Raw genomic sequence first — 13,014 nt, 5'->3', positions numbered from 1 at the left:
CGCTACACTCGGGAGACGCGCTTCTGAGTGGCAGGATTGGCTTGTGCAAAGTGACGTCACTTGAGCCGCAAATGATAACGAGACATGGCATAGCAGCACTTGGCACACCGCAAAATGGGGGCTCTTCTCTTAATTAGGATGTCCCCGGCGACAAAATGCGTTGGAGCTGTGGCTCAGCCACTTTTACTGTAAATTTCCCCAAAGCAAGTAAATGCTGAGGCAGATCATCGGTAGCATAAATAGATGTCTCACTCAACGGTCCAAGTTGAGGCGACGGTCATCACGTACTGAAGACATCCCGCGATATTCGAGAGTAGCAGTACAAGAATTTTGTATTATATTTTCCTGGTACTATAAGATCTGAGAACTTTACTACATGATTATCTCAGCGGTCTGTACGGATACTCTTTCCATCAAGTACACAGCTTGCCAGAGAATGCCGAGTGCTGCCAAATAACAACCTCGTCCAAGTCATCCCCAACGAATCTCACGACACATACGCTCTTGCCAGGTCGGTCGATGTGCCAAGGGCGGCAACTAGCTCGCTACTATGATTTTGCAGCTTCTGGTCATAAATTGATTACGTCGTTGGAAGGAAAACTCGTTTATTCTTTCTCGATTTGGGGATGGCCGACAGCTTGTTCCTCACCGTGCGTCGCCTCGTTTTTATCAGCAGGGGAATGGTACGCTCTGACCAATCGTAGCGCCATCTTCCGGCCCTGTGTCCACCCACCACCCACAACTAGTATGACAGCTGTGGCGTCCTTGCGTCGTTTTATTTTAGGTTGTGGATATTAGGTTAGGGTAGATCGTGATCTGTAGAGGGCTTTGTGAGGAGGGCAGACTCAGGTCTTAGATGCCTAGCAGTTGAAAACGCCCAGCCGGAATTGAGGCTGTGCATTTAAAGCTAGAAATAGAGTAGTGTAGGACGTGCCGATCAACGGTAGTGTGACCCGTCTCCAGCCTCTGGGATGGATTAGGAAGCCAGCAATGACAAAGTCTCCGGCTGATCATCAAGACCCGCTCAATTGTTATTGTGTCATTTCTTGTTCCTGTTCAAGAAAGATGGAAGACATATAAGGGCGCAATGGCTCCCTGTGAACTCTCTTGTCTAAACAGACTTTACAAAGACAACGTGCTTCCCTACCAACAGCTCAAACATGTCTCCAAAACAAATCTTATCAATCCTATCAATGATAGGAATGGCAACCACGTCATCCTTACATCTCCAGCCCCGATTGGATTCAAAGTTGGATTGGGGCGAATGCAATGATCCCGTCATCAACGCCACTTTGCCCGCCGACTGCGCCAACTTTACCGTGCCCCTCGACTACCTGTCCGAGGGAGGTGAGGAAATCCAACTCCAATTGGCTAGGATCAGAGCACCTGTACAACCTGCCAAGGGGACTATATTGCTCAATTTTGGAGGACCCGGTGAAGAGGCAAGAGCCACGTTGACAGGCCCAAAGGCAATTCAATATCTTGCGTAGGTGTTATTGTCACTGACGCGACGGTCACTGTCGCTAACTCGCGACTTTCCAGTCTCAGCGGCGGTAGATACGACCTTGCTGCGTTTGACCCACGGTATGCATCGATGCTCCTGATAGAAACCACTTGCTGGTGAAACCGAGACTAAATGTGTATGCAGCGGTGTTGCGAACACCATCCCACAAAAGTGCTTCTTAAGTAAGCAGGACAAAATCGAGTTCCTCGAAGCACAGACTTGGCATGACCAGAACGAAACAAGCCTAGAGAAGATGTGGGATCGAGCCAAAATCGACGTTGAAAAATGTTACGAAGCGCACAACAAGACGCAGCCATTTCTGGGAACTGCTTCAGTTGCTAGGGACCTCATGAGCGTTGTCGATGCCCTCGGAGAAGACGGCATGCTGAGATATTGGGGTAAGTGCAGCTCATTCACGGAGACAATAACACAACATCGTACAGATTTGCTAACCACTTGACCTGCAGGATTCTCATACGGAACTACTTTGGGCGCCATTGTCGCTGCGATGTTCCCTGATAAGATTGACAAAATGGTTATTGATGGAGTGCAGAACCCTCATGAATATTACCATGCTCTTGCGTATGTATTCAATCTCGACCTCTCGATTTTGCTTATCCGATCCGAAACTAACGCACAGACCCAACAGAGACTACGAAGAATGGACCGATTCGGACAGAGTTTTCTCAGAAATCTTTCGCAGTTGTGTCAGGGCAGGACCTCAGCAATGCCCAATGGCCGCGGGAAATTACACGGCTGAGGAGATGGAAATGATTGCCTGGCGGGTAGCAAACGCCCTAAAGACTAATCCCATTCAGTTGGGCAACGGCACGGAGTTTGACTATCCCGTCATCCGCGGCCTCTTTGGCTTGTCTCTTTACGGCCCCGACAGATGGCCGCTGCTGATGAAAATCCTGCCCTACCTGGCCACGAATGAGACCGATCATCCTGTTTTTGTCAAGGCTGCTTCGGCTCTTGTCAACCAATTCACCGCATCTGTTGATACTATCCCTGCAGTATACGGCATCCACTGCAGCGACCGAATCCCGCGCCTGGAGACGCTGGATGAGTTCAGACCTGTGCAGGCTAGGCTCAGCGAAATCTCTAAAGTCATGGATGGATCCGCTGCATTGAGCATGGCATGCGGGCTGTGGAAGTCGGACGCTAAGGAACGCTATATGGGCGACTTCCAGGTCAAGACCAAGAATCCAATTTTGCTGAGCAGCAACAGATATGACGGGCACACCCCGCTGAAATCGGCCTACAACGTGAGCTCCAGCTTCGAAGGTAGCAGTGTTTTGGTGGTCAATGGGTTTGGAGTAAGTTTTTTTTTCGGTTTCATCCCCTACGTTCATTTACTTACTTGGTTTTTCCAGCACAGCACAATGTCGCAAGCCTCTGTATGTAATCTCAAGCAGACGTCGGCATACTGGCTCAACGGAACTCTCCCGGAGAAGGGATTCCAGTGTGAGGTCAATGCGGTGCCGTATGGAAATTACACTTGGCAAAATGCCATCGCAGAGGTCTATGGAGATGGGTTTGGTAGCCCAGGAGGGAGCAATGCTCAGCCTCAACCAGTCCCTGGCGGTGGCAATGACAACGGCAACGGCAGCGACAATGAAGCTAATCCCAAGCCTACTCTGCCTCCAGTCAGTCGCGCGACTAGTCTGATATCGAAAATAAATCTGGCGCCGGCTCTAGCTGTGGCTCTAGTTTGGATCCTTTAATATTATTTCTTAGGTAGCTGGGATTGTTGCTATCTAGTTTTAGCTATCAGTTTAGTATTACAGCTAAATTATGATGGATTTTGAAAATACTTTCAGAAACAATCTCGGCTTTAGCTTTAAAACTGGTTTGGGTTAGGGTTAGGTATTAAATAACCTGAAGTGCAGTAATAATTGTAGTAAAAGAAGTAGAGCTAGCGCATACGAAGAAACCCGCGGGCGCTATAAGTCGTGCGAGCTATAACTACACTGCTGATATTCCTGGGTATTGTTTATTCAAGCATGGCTAAAGGTCTGTCTTGTGCCGCTACACTCAAAAGACGCATCGCCTGGTGACAAAATTGGAATGTGTCAAGTGTGAGCGGGGAACGAAATCGAGACTGCTGCTGTCACGGTAGGCCGCGCTATGCGCCTGAGGAGATGACATGTGTTGACGCCGCTTATTCGTGGTGGCGCCACTACCAAAACGTCTCTCTCTTCTCGCAGCCATAACCTCCTCACTCCGCCAGAGTCATCTCTCTTGCACAAGCAAGAGCATTTTCGGCAGCCCTGCACGTATCGCCGCCAAACTTTTTCGCTCCATCCAGCCTCTTTAGCCAAAAATGCCATCGATCGATGCTCATCGGGCCAGGCGGCCATAGCCTGCCCTCTCTTTCCAAAGCCCAGCTTGTTTCTTTGCTCGTGGCGCCCTCGACGATTCTTCTTCCGGCAACACGGATCCAGGCAGCGGACGCAGGAACTTCAAAATCCCATACCACGCCTTCTTGCTGCTCAAGCGCATCTGACAAGCATTCATATCCCCAGCTAAGCGGGAGAACACCGTCTTCCGCGGTATCTGGGGCTTGCGGGTTGAGCCCCGTGCCTGCCATTGCGCAGGTGGCCTCGACAAAAGCGCGATGTACATGCGCCGCGCGCCTCTTGTCTCTTATTCGAGGGTCTCTTGTTTCCAACGCCTCACGCCAGTGCGATTGCTTCCAAGAGTCGGACCAGGAGTGCCCAAAAGGCTTGACCCCTTTCCAAAGCGGGCTGCCGGTGTCATCGACTCCTGGAACAGTATCTAGCTCTCGCAGAACTGCAACTAGGGCTAGTGTATAGTCTTGTGGGAGCTCAAAGAGTGCATCTTCGATGATGCCGAAAACACGATCTCGCAGGCCCGAATCAGTGTCCGAGACCTCCGGTGCTGAGCTAGTCATGGCCGCTACTGTGTCCTTAACATCAGAATGGCCATAAAGATATCGCCCAAGTGCAGCTACCTGGTGAGGATGCGCGCCAGTCTCGTCCTCGCCATCCATAGGGGCGGTGTGGCGGTCTAGCCACCCGCCAGTAAGAGGGGAGTTGAAGTTGTCGACATCGACTGACTTGCAAGTTATGAAGCCTCCGGAGAGCTCTTTCCTCGAGGGGGCCATCGGCCTGGGCTTCTGAACAGAACTTTTCAAACAGTGTTCTGGCGCTTTAGTAGGAGCTGTTTTTTGTGGCACTCCTGCGGATGTTGTTGATGGCAAATTCACGTGGTGCTGTTCTCCCATGCTTGTCACGGGGTTTCCGTTCCTAACCACACCACTGGAAGTTAGACACCAAATTGTCGAATTTAGGGTGCTCTACGTTTTTCGGGGGGGTGCAAGCAAAGGCCGCTAGTTAGTGGAAATTGTAGAATGCTACCAAAGCCAACGCTACCAGTAATGACTTTCACCAAATGGTTGCTGTCGAACTCGGAATTTTTGCTGAAATGCTTCCGAAAGGGAAAGATAACTGTATGACCACAGAAATTACTTCCTGGCCAAGCATACCATCCCTTTGTGTGCCGTAAGCCTACAGCCAGGTCACTGTACCCAGTGCCCAGCTATACCAAGAGATACAGCTTTCCACTGCAAATAATCCCTGAAGCGCGGTAGTGTGCTGTACTGGCGGTACGTCAGTTTTGGTGCGGATCGCTGCGTAACCTTGGTACCATATGTTTTCAGAGCCTCTCATTCGCTAACATCCTTGCAAAGTACAAGAGTGTAGGTTTACGGCACACAAAGGGATGTGGAAATCCATGTGTTTTAATATACCCGGCGCAGGAAGCAACCTCAAACATTATGACGAACGAACTCGATACTAATCTGTCCATCGATGCTCCAGCTACCTTCGGTGACGGCTTTCATTATCTCCAACAGTGTAGCGGCTTCGACCCTAATGCCAGGAACCTATTCTGTTGCGGTGGCGATTATGGCTGCTGCAACAATACCGACACCATTGTGACCGGCATCAAGAAGTACACAGCCATTTCCCGCGCCGGCGCCCCAACGTCCACGGCAGCAAGCGGCACTGTGACGGTCACGGCAACCGCCACTTCGCCCGCGGACGACAGCAACAATAGCACCAAGAAGACGGACAACTCCAAGGTCGTGGCCGTCGGCGCCGGTGTGGGAGCATCCCTCGGCATAGCCCTGCTTGCCGCCATTGGCGCGCTGGTCTGGCAAATACGCAAGCAAAAGAAATATATGGCGGTGCACGCCCCGGCGCCGCAGCAGCATGTGTACTCGGGTCAGCCCAAATACGAGCCGCAACAGCAACATCCAGCCGAACTGGCGACTTAATGGCGAGCAGGAAGTACGGGAAGAGCACATTGGTTACGAGACGGGCTACGATGCTGCGCTCTCTTGTTTGGAGGGACTTGCATTTGGCATTGTACCATGGCGATACACTGCTACCGCAGTTATTTTTTGTGTTGTTGACTGTCTCAGAGCAGCGCAGCCAGAGTGTCGAATTATTTAGCAGAGCATTGGCTAGGCCCGGGCGGCATGGCCCGCCGCTTAGCAAAGTGCCTGATTTCTCGTATATATATACATGAATAAGCGAATATGAAATTCAAAGCCGCGATGCGAAATACAGGCCAGTGAGAGAATTAAAAATACTTAATATAGCTCGTCAGCGCCGAATCACTACTCATCAACTTTCCCCCGACGAATCACGAATGACACTTTCGGTGATTGGTAGGCCAAGGTTATCGAATGGTCCCACACTTTGCAAGATGACAATCGGGCCCAATTTTTGCAAGATGGGGTTGACCTTACAACCAGAAGCAATTAGAAGGCACATGATTGATGGTCTTCGAACTGCGTTATTGTAAGTGTCATTTTTGCCTGGATCCAAGATCTGGTTGCGAAAATAATCGCCTCGTGACATTGTAGGTAGTCCACCACAACGGCTATCTTCACCAGCTGTTCCAACTTGTGCTGTTCTGGAACTCGACTGCTTCGGGGATGAATGAGGTTGAGAACAGGGGTTAGTGCCTCTGGTTCAAAGCCTTCCAAGCGTTTTTGACGCAAGCAGCAAGGCTGGGTTTCTGGCTGCTTTTATGGTTCGCTTGGATCAAGGTCCTGCGGTTCAGTTGGGAAGCAAGCCGAAGGACAGCCGAAGAAACCAGAAACTTGAACTCTTGTGGCGCAAAGTCGGCTCCCGTGTCTCCGTCTTCCGCTTCTTCAGTCATTTCCGCAGCGTATTTCGCTGATACAGTACCTTCTTGCGACGCCGCCAACTCTTGTTAAATCTCGTCCTGTAGCAGGACTCCTGGTCCAAGTGGCATTGTTGTGGGGATTCTTAGATCGCTTGTCAAACCTGGAATTTCCTTTTCGCTTCTTCAGTCTTCATCATGAGCTCATACTCATCTACCTCTTCATCACTCTCCCGGTCTTGGCCGCTGTCTGTGTCGTACAAGCGGTCAAGCTCCCACAGTGCGAAGTTTAAGAATGGTGCGAACGGCTCCGTAAAGGGTCTCAAAATTATCAAGAAATCTCCAGACTCGTCAATTTCCTGGTAGCGCGAGCTCATATTTGCGACGCCTTTTTGTGCTTTCCCAATAATCAAATGATTAAATGAGTGCCGGGAGTCGCACCAGAGCAAAACTGCTCCAGCTGGACAGATGTAGGCTGCACAGTGTGGCTCACCACCGCACCCCTCAGGAGCTCAGCCATCTTGCCGGAGCATTGTGATGCCGCGCCGCCCGTACTCCGTGCTCCTCACCAAACGATAGTTGCATCAATCCAAGAACCGCAGTGGATTGCACTCCGAGCATCAATTGCAAAATGGACACTACACCGAGCACATACAAGGGTCCCATTGGGCCTCTCCATCATCGTCGTGCCCACTGCAAAGCTAGCAAACCCAAGCTCAAGCGATGCTTGGGCTGCTTGGCGGTCAAATACTGCAACGCCAAGCACCAGACTGATGACTGGCCGCTACATCAATCTGTTTGTGCCAATATTAAACACGCACGAGCTCGGCTCGAGGAGGAGGAATACAGTGTCCGAAACGCTCCTCAAGACTTTATGACGCCTGCAAATGCCTTTGAAACAGATGTTGGCCGTTTCTGGGGTCTTCTGCACACTCGTGACTACATGCGGGCGCGCTTCGCACTGGCCGGCGAACTTCTGCTCAATTTAGGCACGCTCAGCAGTGTCACCGAGGCTCTCAAGCATATACGCGATATGCTGAGGCTGTGTCGCGGCGACAATATGGGACTGAGGGGCTTGATACCCGTGGTCATGCTACGATTGGATCGTGACCAGGAGTGCCATGATTTTGTGAAATGGCGGTCTACTTGCGATGGCTTTGAATGGGATAACATGGACGCGCCGTATCTCGACACTCGCAACGCCGACGTTTTTGAAGACCCGGGATTTCTTATCACCAGGTTCCCCGCGCTGAACAACGTCGTTGCAATTCTACTGCTGAAATTAAAGCTCCTTGTCGACATTCGCAACATACGTGTCGCCCGAAAGATATTTGCGCAACGATCCGTCCCTCTTGACATATGTCGATTGATAGAACCAAATCTAGTCCGAAGCCCTCTTTCCAAAAGGTTTCTGAAGGAATTCCCCGAGGGCCTCGATCAGCTTGAACTCAGGCTCCTCAAGCACAACCGCGAGCTGGGCACCGCTCTGACGAATGCGAACCAACACTTCATTTACAACCTCTTCGAGCCCGACGAGGCACTTTCCGGCATTCCAGAGGCGTATTCACCCGGTTCCTGGGAAGAGATGGCGCTGGCTATGCGATACTGTTACGCTGCATTTTTGGGAGACTGCAGGCGTATTACCCCTACTGCGCGATGCGCGGCTTTGCGCGACGAGGAATTTGAAGGGTGACGTGGAGGAAACAATGAGAGGCGAGGCACTCAGATCGGGGAAGAAGTCGTGTCACACGGCTGAAGAAAAGCTTCAAGTCGTCAGCGCCAAGCGCATCTGGGAACACTTGGGCGACGCGGTCAAAAACGCCACCGACTTGGGGCCGTAGTCTAGTCAATCTTTTAAGCGGCGCATGAGAGTGTTACTCGCTAATTTTACTCCGATAGCTTTTTACGGGAAAAGGTTTGAGGTTTCGCGCTATGAGCCAGCCTCTTTGCCTGCCCAGTGAATAATCAAATATTAAAATCTGCGAAAGCCAGTGACCCGATGATAGTTTACACTCATCAATGGCTAAAACGGTTCGCTCCAGGCATTGTCCTTTTATCACTAGATTCTCTTGTGTGTTCCGCCACCAATGTTTGGGCCCAGAGATACCATCTTCGGATTGGGCGCCATGAGTCTCTTCCCCATATTGTCCGTATGATGTTACCCATTTGACCACAATGCCCCGGCTCCGCGATTCTACATTCCACCACCAGTTATGCGCAGATGCGTGCGCATCCTGCGCTTACACGGGCATGTGGATTTCGAACAGCACCACTTAAATAGGGAATCATTCTAATAAAGTAACTAGTCAAATAAATTGAAAGTCATCATGAATCACCGACTTATGGGTAATATAGTAATAGAAAGCCTCTGGGGGTATCCCAATTGTCGGCGCGCCACTTCTGCCGACCTGCAAGTTCCTAGCGCATCCACTCGCTGTATCTACAGCGGCGCCGCCAATCCAGCGCCTCCTACAAAGCATACCAGCTCCAAAACGAAAGCCACGGCGTGACATCATTTTCTTCTCACATTTCTAGGCTCGTTTCAGCGCTGCTCTGCGGAGGCCGGGATATCGATATCGTGTCGTGGGCTACACTACTGTCGTCTGATCACGAGCGCTCTCGAGTTCTGTAGCTTGTGCGGGCGTGGCGTATGTTCCACAGGCACGAAAGTAAGACCAGCATATTGTGATTTTTTTCTACACCACCAATTTATTTTCGAAGATTTGTTTGAATCGCTCGACTTGATTAGACATAGGCGCCCCTTCGTACCTCCCTCTGAAAGAATAAATAGCTGTCGATGGAGCCCAGTCAGAGTCTCGCCATCAAGAGCAATGCGCGTCACACGCGGACCTCACATTTTATCACCTCGCACTTCACGCTAGAACTTGCATTCTGAACAGCGCAGCTGACCTCTTAACACGCCCTGGGTAATCACCGGAACATGGTTTGTTCACTATGGCCGCAGGCCAAGGCCCGCCTCAAGCTTGCCTACACCAGGAGGAACCAGCCAACCTCGACACCCGCGATCAAGAACAACCCAGATCCTCTACCAACATTCCGACTTCTGCCTTTGCCTCCTACTTCATATAAAGATGTATGTCGCCACGGATCTCCCTATTGGTATATTGGCGTCACTAATGATAAATAGTCGAAGGAGATTATCTTATAGACCTATAGTTTAGAATATTACTATTCGCAAGGAAAGTGTTCACTATCGACACGAGCTACCTATGTTTCCTGCACGGAGCACCTCATCAGGAGCAAGGAAGCGAGCGACATCTGCGGTTGTCGCGCAACAAGTTCCAAGACCCGAGGCATAAAGACGAAAAATTGGACAAAACGATTAAGAAACATTGCGCATTGTCTTCGGAAATGGCTGTTGGTGCTCGCGCTTGTTTGTCTCGTGTTTGTGCAAATCGCTTTCGCGCTACCCTTGTTCTCCCTCTTTAGCAGCTCGCAAAAAGAACTTTTGCTGAGCACAAAGAGGACCAAGCTGTTAATGCGCTAAATCTTTGACTTGCCACTGGTTTCAAAAGTGAGTCCGCCGATTTGAGGCGAGGTCGACTCCTGCACCGACAGACAAGTATCACTCCTCACCATGTGCCCTTTGTTCTACTTGGCACTGCCTTGCGTCACACTTTGTCCTCCTCTATATTGATCAGCAAAGATCTCTTTCATCCTGCCCAGCAAAGATCCCTTTCATCGTGATTGGCAAAGATCTCGTTGTCACAATGCATTCAGGGGGAAGTATTATTGACTTTTAACGGCTCGAGCTGGTCGACTACCGGTTTCAGAGCCCAAATTGTATTGTCTTTTGACGCTCAAGTCTTACATGGGCTAGCCAACAAAGATTGCAAAGTTATTAAATGCTCCCATCGCGCCGCGCTCTGGTTTCTTCTTTCACTAACACATCATCCACAATTCGCAAACTTAATTACGGCATCAAGATGGCTCTCACACGCGCACAAAGAAAGCAACTCCAATCCACTTCAGACACAGCAAACACACAGGTCTCATCCATTAGCACGCCTCAGACCATGAAGCAAGAAACCAATACCGATACAGAACTAAGAACTTTATTACATTCTGTAAGTTTGCTCATGCCTCAGAATGGCTCACGCCGCGATGCTATCTTTATTTAGATTATTTTGACTAATGGCGCCATGACAAGCAGTACACATCTAAGAACAGTGCCGCCTCGAATATCCAGACATTCAGCGCCGCTGAGTTGCTGCAGTCAGAGTCCAGTTTGCGCACCATATCTGAGCCCGTTCAGCGTGGGTTAAAGCGCAAGCGAAGCAGCGATAGCGACAGCAGTAGCGGTAGCGGTAACGGGATCAAGCGCAAACGACACAGCGACAGCAGCAGCGGGAGCGTGATCAAGCGCAAACGACAGAACGGGAGCGACAGCAGCAGCGGGAGCGTGATCAAGCGCGAGCGGCACAACGAGAGCGACATCGGTAGCGATAGCGCTACTGATGCCGAGGAGCACGATTTGCGGTCAAACTCAGTCAAAATCCTTCGAACAAGTCCTGCTTCAAGCCGAGTCCCGAGTGATGATACCTCAACCATAACCGCTTCGGTCACAGAGAGGACAAATTTCGCTAGTTCGCCGCAGCTTCCACCGTCGTTTGTGGTCGCAAGACAAAACGCCAAGCTTCTCTCGGATGCACTGAAGAGCTGCGAATGCGGCTTGTGCAGGTACATGTGTATCAGACCCGAGCTCCCTCAAGCGGATGATGCTACTGACAGCTTAGCTATGCAGACCCGCTTCCACACCGTTTTCGAGTCGGCAACTGACCCTAGTACGAACCGCCTCAAGGCTTGCGAAAGCCGATTGACAGTCAAGTCAGCAAAAGCTATTTTCCTTCCTCCCATCTTTCGGCATAGACATGTGCTAACTTGATGACAGAAGCCCGCAAAGCGATGAGAGTGCGGCTAAGGCTAAAGCAAAGCCATCAATCATCTGCCCGTTGGTAACTGAAAGACTAGGTGATCGCTTATGTCCTGATATCGTTCTGGAGCATGGTCAATTTAAAGATGCTGGCGTTCAAGGGAAGGCCCTTCGAAATTCTGAACCGATTCCCGAACTATCCTTGTCTGTTTTTCTTCGAGAGCGGCAACAGAATTCAAGAGATATCTTGTCAGTCAAAGGTCGCTGTATCCTAGCTGCCGGACTTGCCGCGGCGCTCCTACCCTTCTTGGAGACCCCATTCACACGCAACGCGATTCACAGCTCGGTCGTCTGTTTCCACGCGCCGGCAGGCGACGAGCTACCTAATCTCGCATTACCGTTCCTCAAAGTTTCGAAAAGGGCCCTTACGTCATCAGCAAAGGGCAAGAACGGCTGTCCAGCAAATCATAGACAGCCCTCTATCCAAGAATTTGGTGTCCTCCTCATGGAAATCTACTATTGTCAGATCGCCCCGCGTGAGGGTGAACGTGGGGATAAGTACAACTGCAAAACCAGATGGCAGGTTTGCGTGGACCGTCTGCCGTGTTTCAAGGCTTACGCTCCCCGAAATTACTACCTAGCCGCCGAGGCCTGCCTCGAGTGGGAAGACGGTATCAATGACCGCGGTAGCTTTGATGGAGCTGAGGCTCAGGAGTACTTCTATCAAGCGGTAGTCAAGCGGCTTGAATCGGTCATCTACAAGAAATGGAACCTGACGCTGTCGGATTTGGTCAAGATCGATGCGTCGGAACAGAAGGATTGTTGGGGTCCTGTCGCCCGACAGGCCTACACCCATTTCAAGTCACAAACCAAGCACCAAAAGATACATCCAGAGATGGGGCAGTAGTGGTTTGTTGCTGTTAGCAAGCCGTCTCGTAATTTTGGTGCAAAAGCAATACATTGCCTGGGCCTGTAGCCAGGCTCTAGTCTTGCTATTTTCCACAGTTAGGCCTGTTGTTTTATTGTTGCTGCTGTTGTTGTTTCTTTGTCGCCTGGGAGGATTTTTTTGGGGCTAATAGGCCTGCGCGAAAGCGGGTTGCGTTGGTTAGTGTATTGATCCGTAGAAATTGATTCTTCTCTTATTTCTTTGCTTCGCACAGACCGAGATCAAGTACGGTGCACCTCGCCGGGCCAGCCGCGATTTCTGTGCTCGATAAATGGGACGGAGACTGACGAGGGCGTCGACGTCGGTGCTATTACTCAGGGGCAACGAAGACGATCTAAAACAACATTACGTAACTCAGCTATAAAGTCTTGTGCCAGATTCTCAGACATGCACTACGATTCTAGGCGAATATGTACTGGTAAATTTCGCAATGCAGTAACTAACCGACAAGACTTGGCATTTCAGGGGTCCGACTACAATGGAATGGCTGTGCCGTGGGGGGTGTTCGTG

The 13,014-nt window shown here is 50.6% G+C and overlaps 6 protein-coding genes across 6 annotated transcripts; 4 read left to right on the top strand and 2 right to left on the bottom strand.

The window, feature by feature from the left end:
• Window positions 1-1,193: 1,193 nt before the first annotated feature.
• Window positions 1,194-3,231, top strand: LMH87_004888 (uncharacterized protein; the record flags this gene model as incomplete). Its single annotated transcript, XM_056196173.1, has 6 exons — window positions 1,194-1,486; window positions 1,543-1,584; window positions 1,649-1,902; window positions 1,972-2,086; window positions 2,154-2,823; window positions 2,881-3,231. 6 exons carry the CDS (start codon window positions 1,194-1,196, stop codon window positions 3,229-3,231), a joined length of 1,725 nt encoding a protein of 574 aa, XP_056049728.1.
• Window positions 3,232-3,725: 494 nt separating this feature from the next.
• LMH87_004887 (uncharacterized protein) lies at window positions 3,726-4,634 on the bottom strand (the record flags this gene model as incomplete). Its single annotated transcript, XM_056196172.1, has 3 exons — window positions 3,726-4,429; window positions 4,482-4,537; window positions 4,588-4,634. 3 exons carry the CDS (start codon window positions 4,632-4,634, stop codon window positions 3,726-3,728), a joined length of 807 nt encoding a protein of 268 aa, XP_056049727.1.
• A 672-nt stretch (window positions 4,635-5,306) lies between these two features.
• On the top strand, window positions 5,307-5,807 carry LMH87_004886 (uncharacterized protein; the record flags this gene model as incomplete). Its single annotated transcript, XM_056196170.1, has 1 exon — window positions 5,307-5,807. One exon carries the CDS (start codon window positions 5,307-5,309, stop codon window positions 5,805-5,807), a length of 501 nt encoding a protein of 166 aa, XP_056049726.1.
• Window positions 5,808-6,754: 947 nt separating this feature from the next.
• On the bottom strand, window positions 6,755-7,041 carry LMH87_004885 (uncharacterized protein; the record flags this gene model as incomplete). Its single annotated transcript, XM_056196169.1, has 2 exons — window positions 6,755-6,809; window positions 6,875-7,041. 2 exons carry the CDS (start codon window positions 7,039-7,041, stop codon window positions 6,755-6,757), a joined length of 222 nt encoding a protein of 73 aa, XP_056049725.1.
• Window positions 7,042-7,295: 254 nt separating this feature from the next.
• LMH87_004884 (uncharacterized protein) lies at window positions 7,296-8,357 on the top strand (the record flags this gene model as incomplete). Its single annotated transcript, XM_056196168.1, has 1 exon — window positions 7,296-8,357. The coding sequence occupies one exon, from the start codon at window positions 7,296-7,298 to the stop codon at window positions 8,355-8,357; it is 1,062 nt and encodes a 353-aa protein (XP_056049724.1).
• A 2,344-nt stretch (window positions 8,358-10,701) lies between these two features.
• On the top strand, window positions 10,702-12,465 carry LMH87_004883 (uncharacterized protein; the record flags this gene model as incomplete). The annotated part of the gene is made up of 4 exons (XM_056196167.1): window positions 10,702-10,752; window positions 10,839-10,992; window positions 11,422-11,512; window positions 11,577-12,465. The coding sequence occupies 4 exons, from the start codon at window positions 10,702-10,704 to the stop codon at window positions 12,463-12,465; spliced, it is 1,185 nt and encodes a 394-aa protein (XP_056049723.1).
• Window positions 12,466-13,014: the final 549 nt, after the last annotated feature.

The sequence above is a fragment of the Akanthomyces muscarius genome, chromosome 2 (genome assembly GCF_028009165.1).
Source record: "Akanthomyces muscarius strain Ve6 chromosome 2, whole genome shotgun sequence".
In the NCBI taxonomy this organism is placed as follows: domain Eukaryota; kingdom Fungi; phylum Ascomycota; class Sordariomycetes; order Hypocreales; family Cordycipitaceae; genus Akanthomyces; species Akanthomyces muscarius.
The sequence above is the reverse complement of the archived record's forward strand: the minus strand, read 5'-3'. Positions and strand labels throughout refer to the sequence as shown.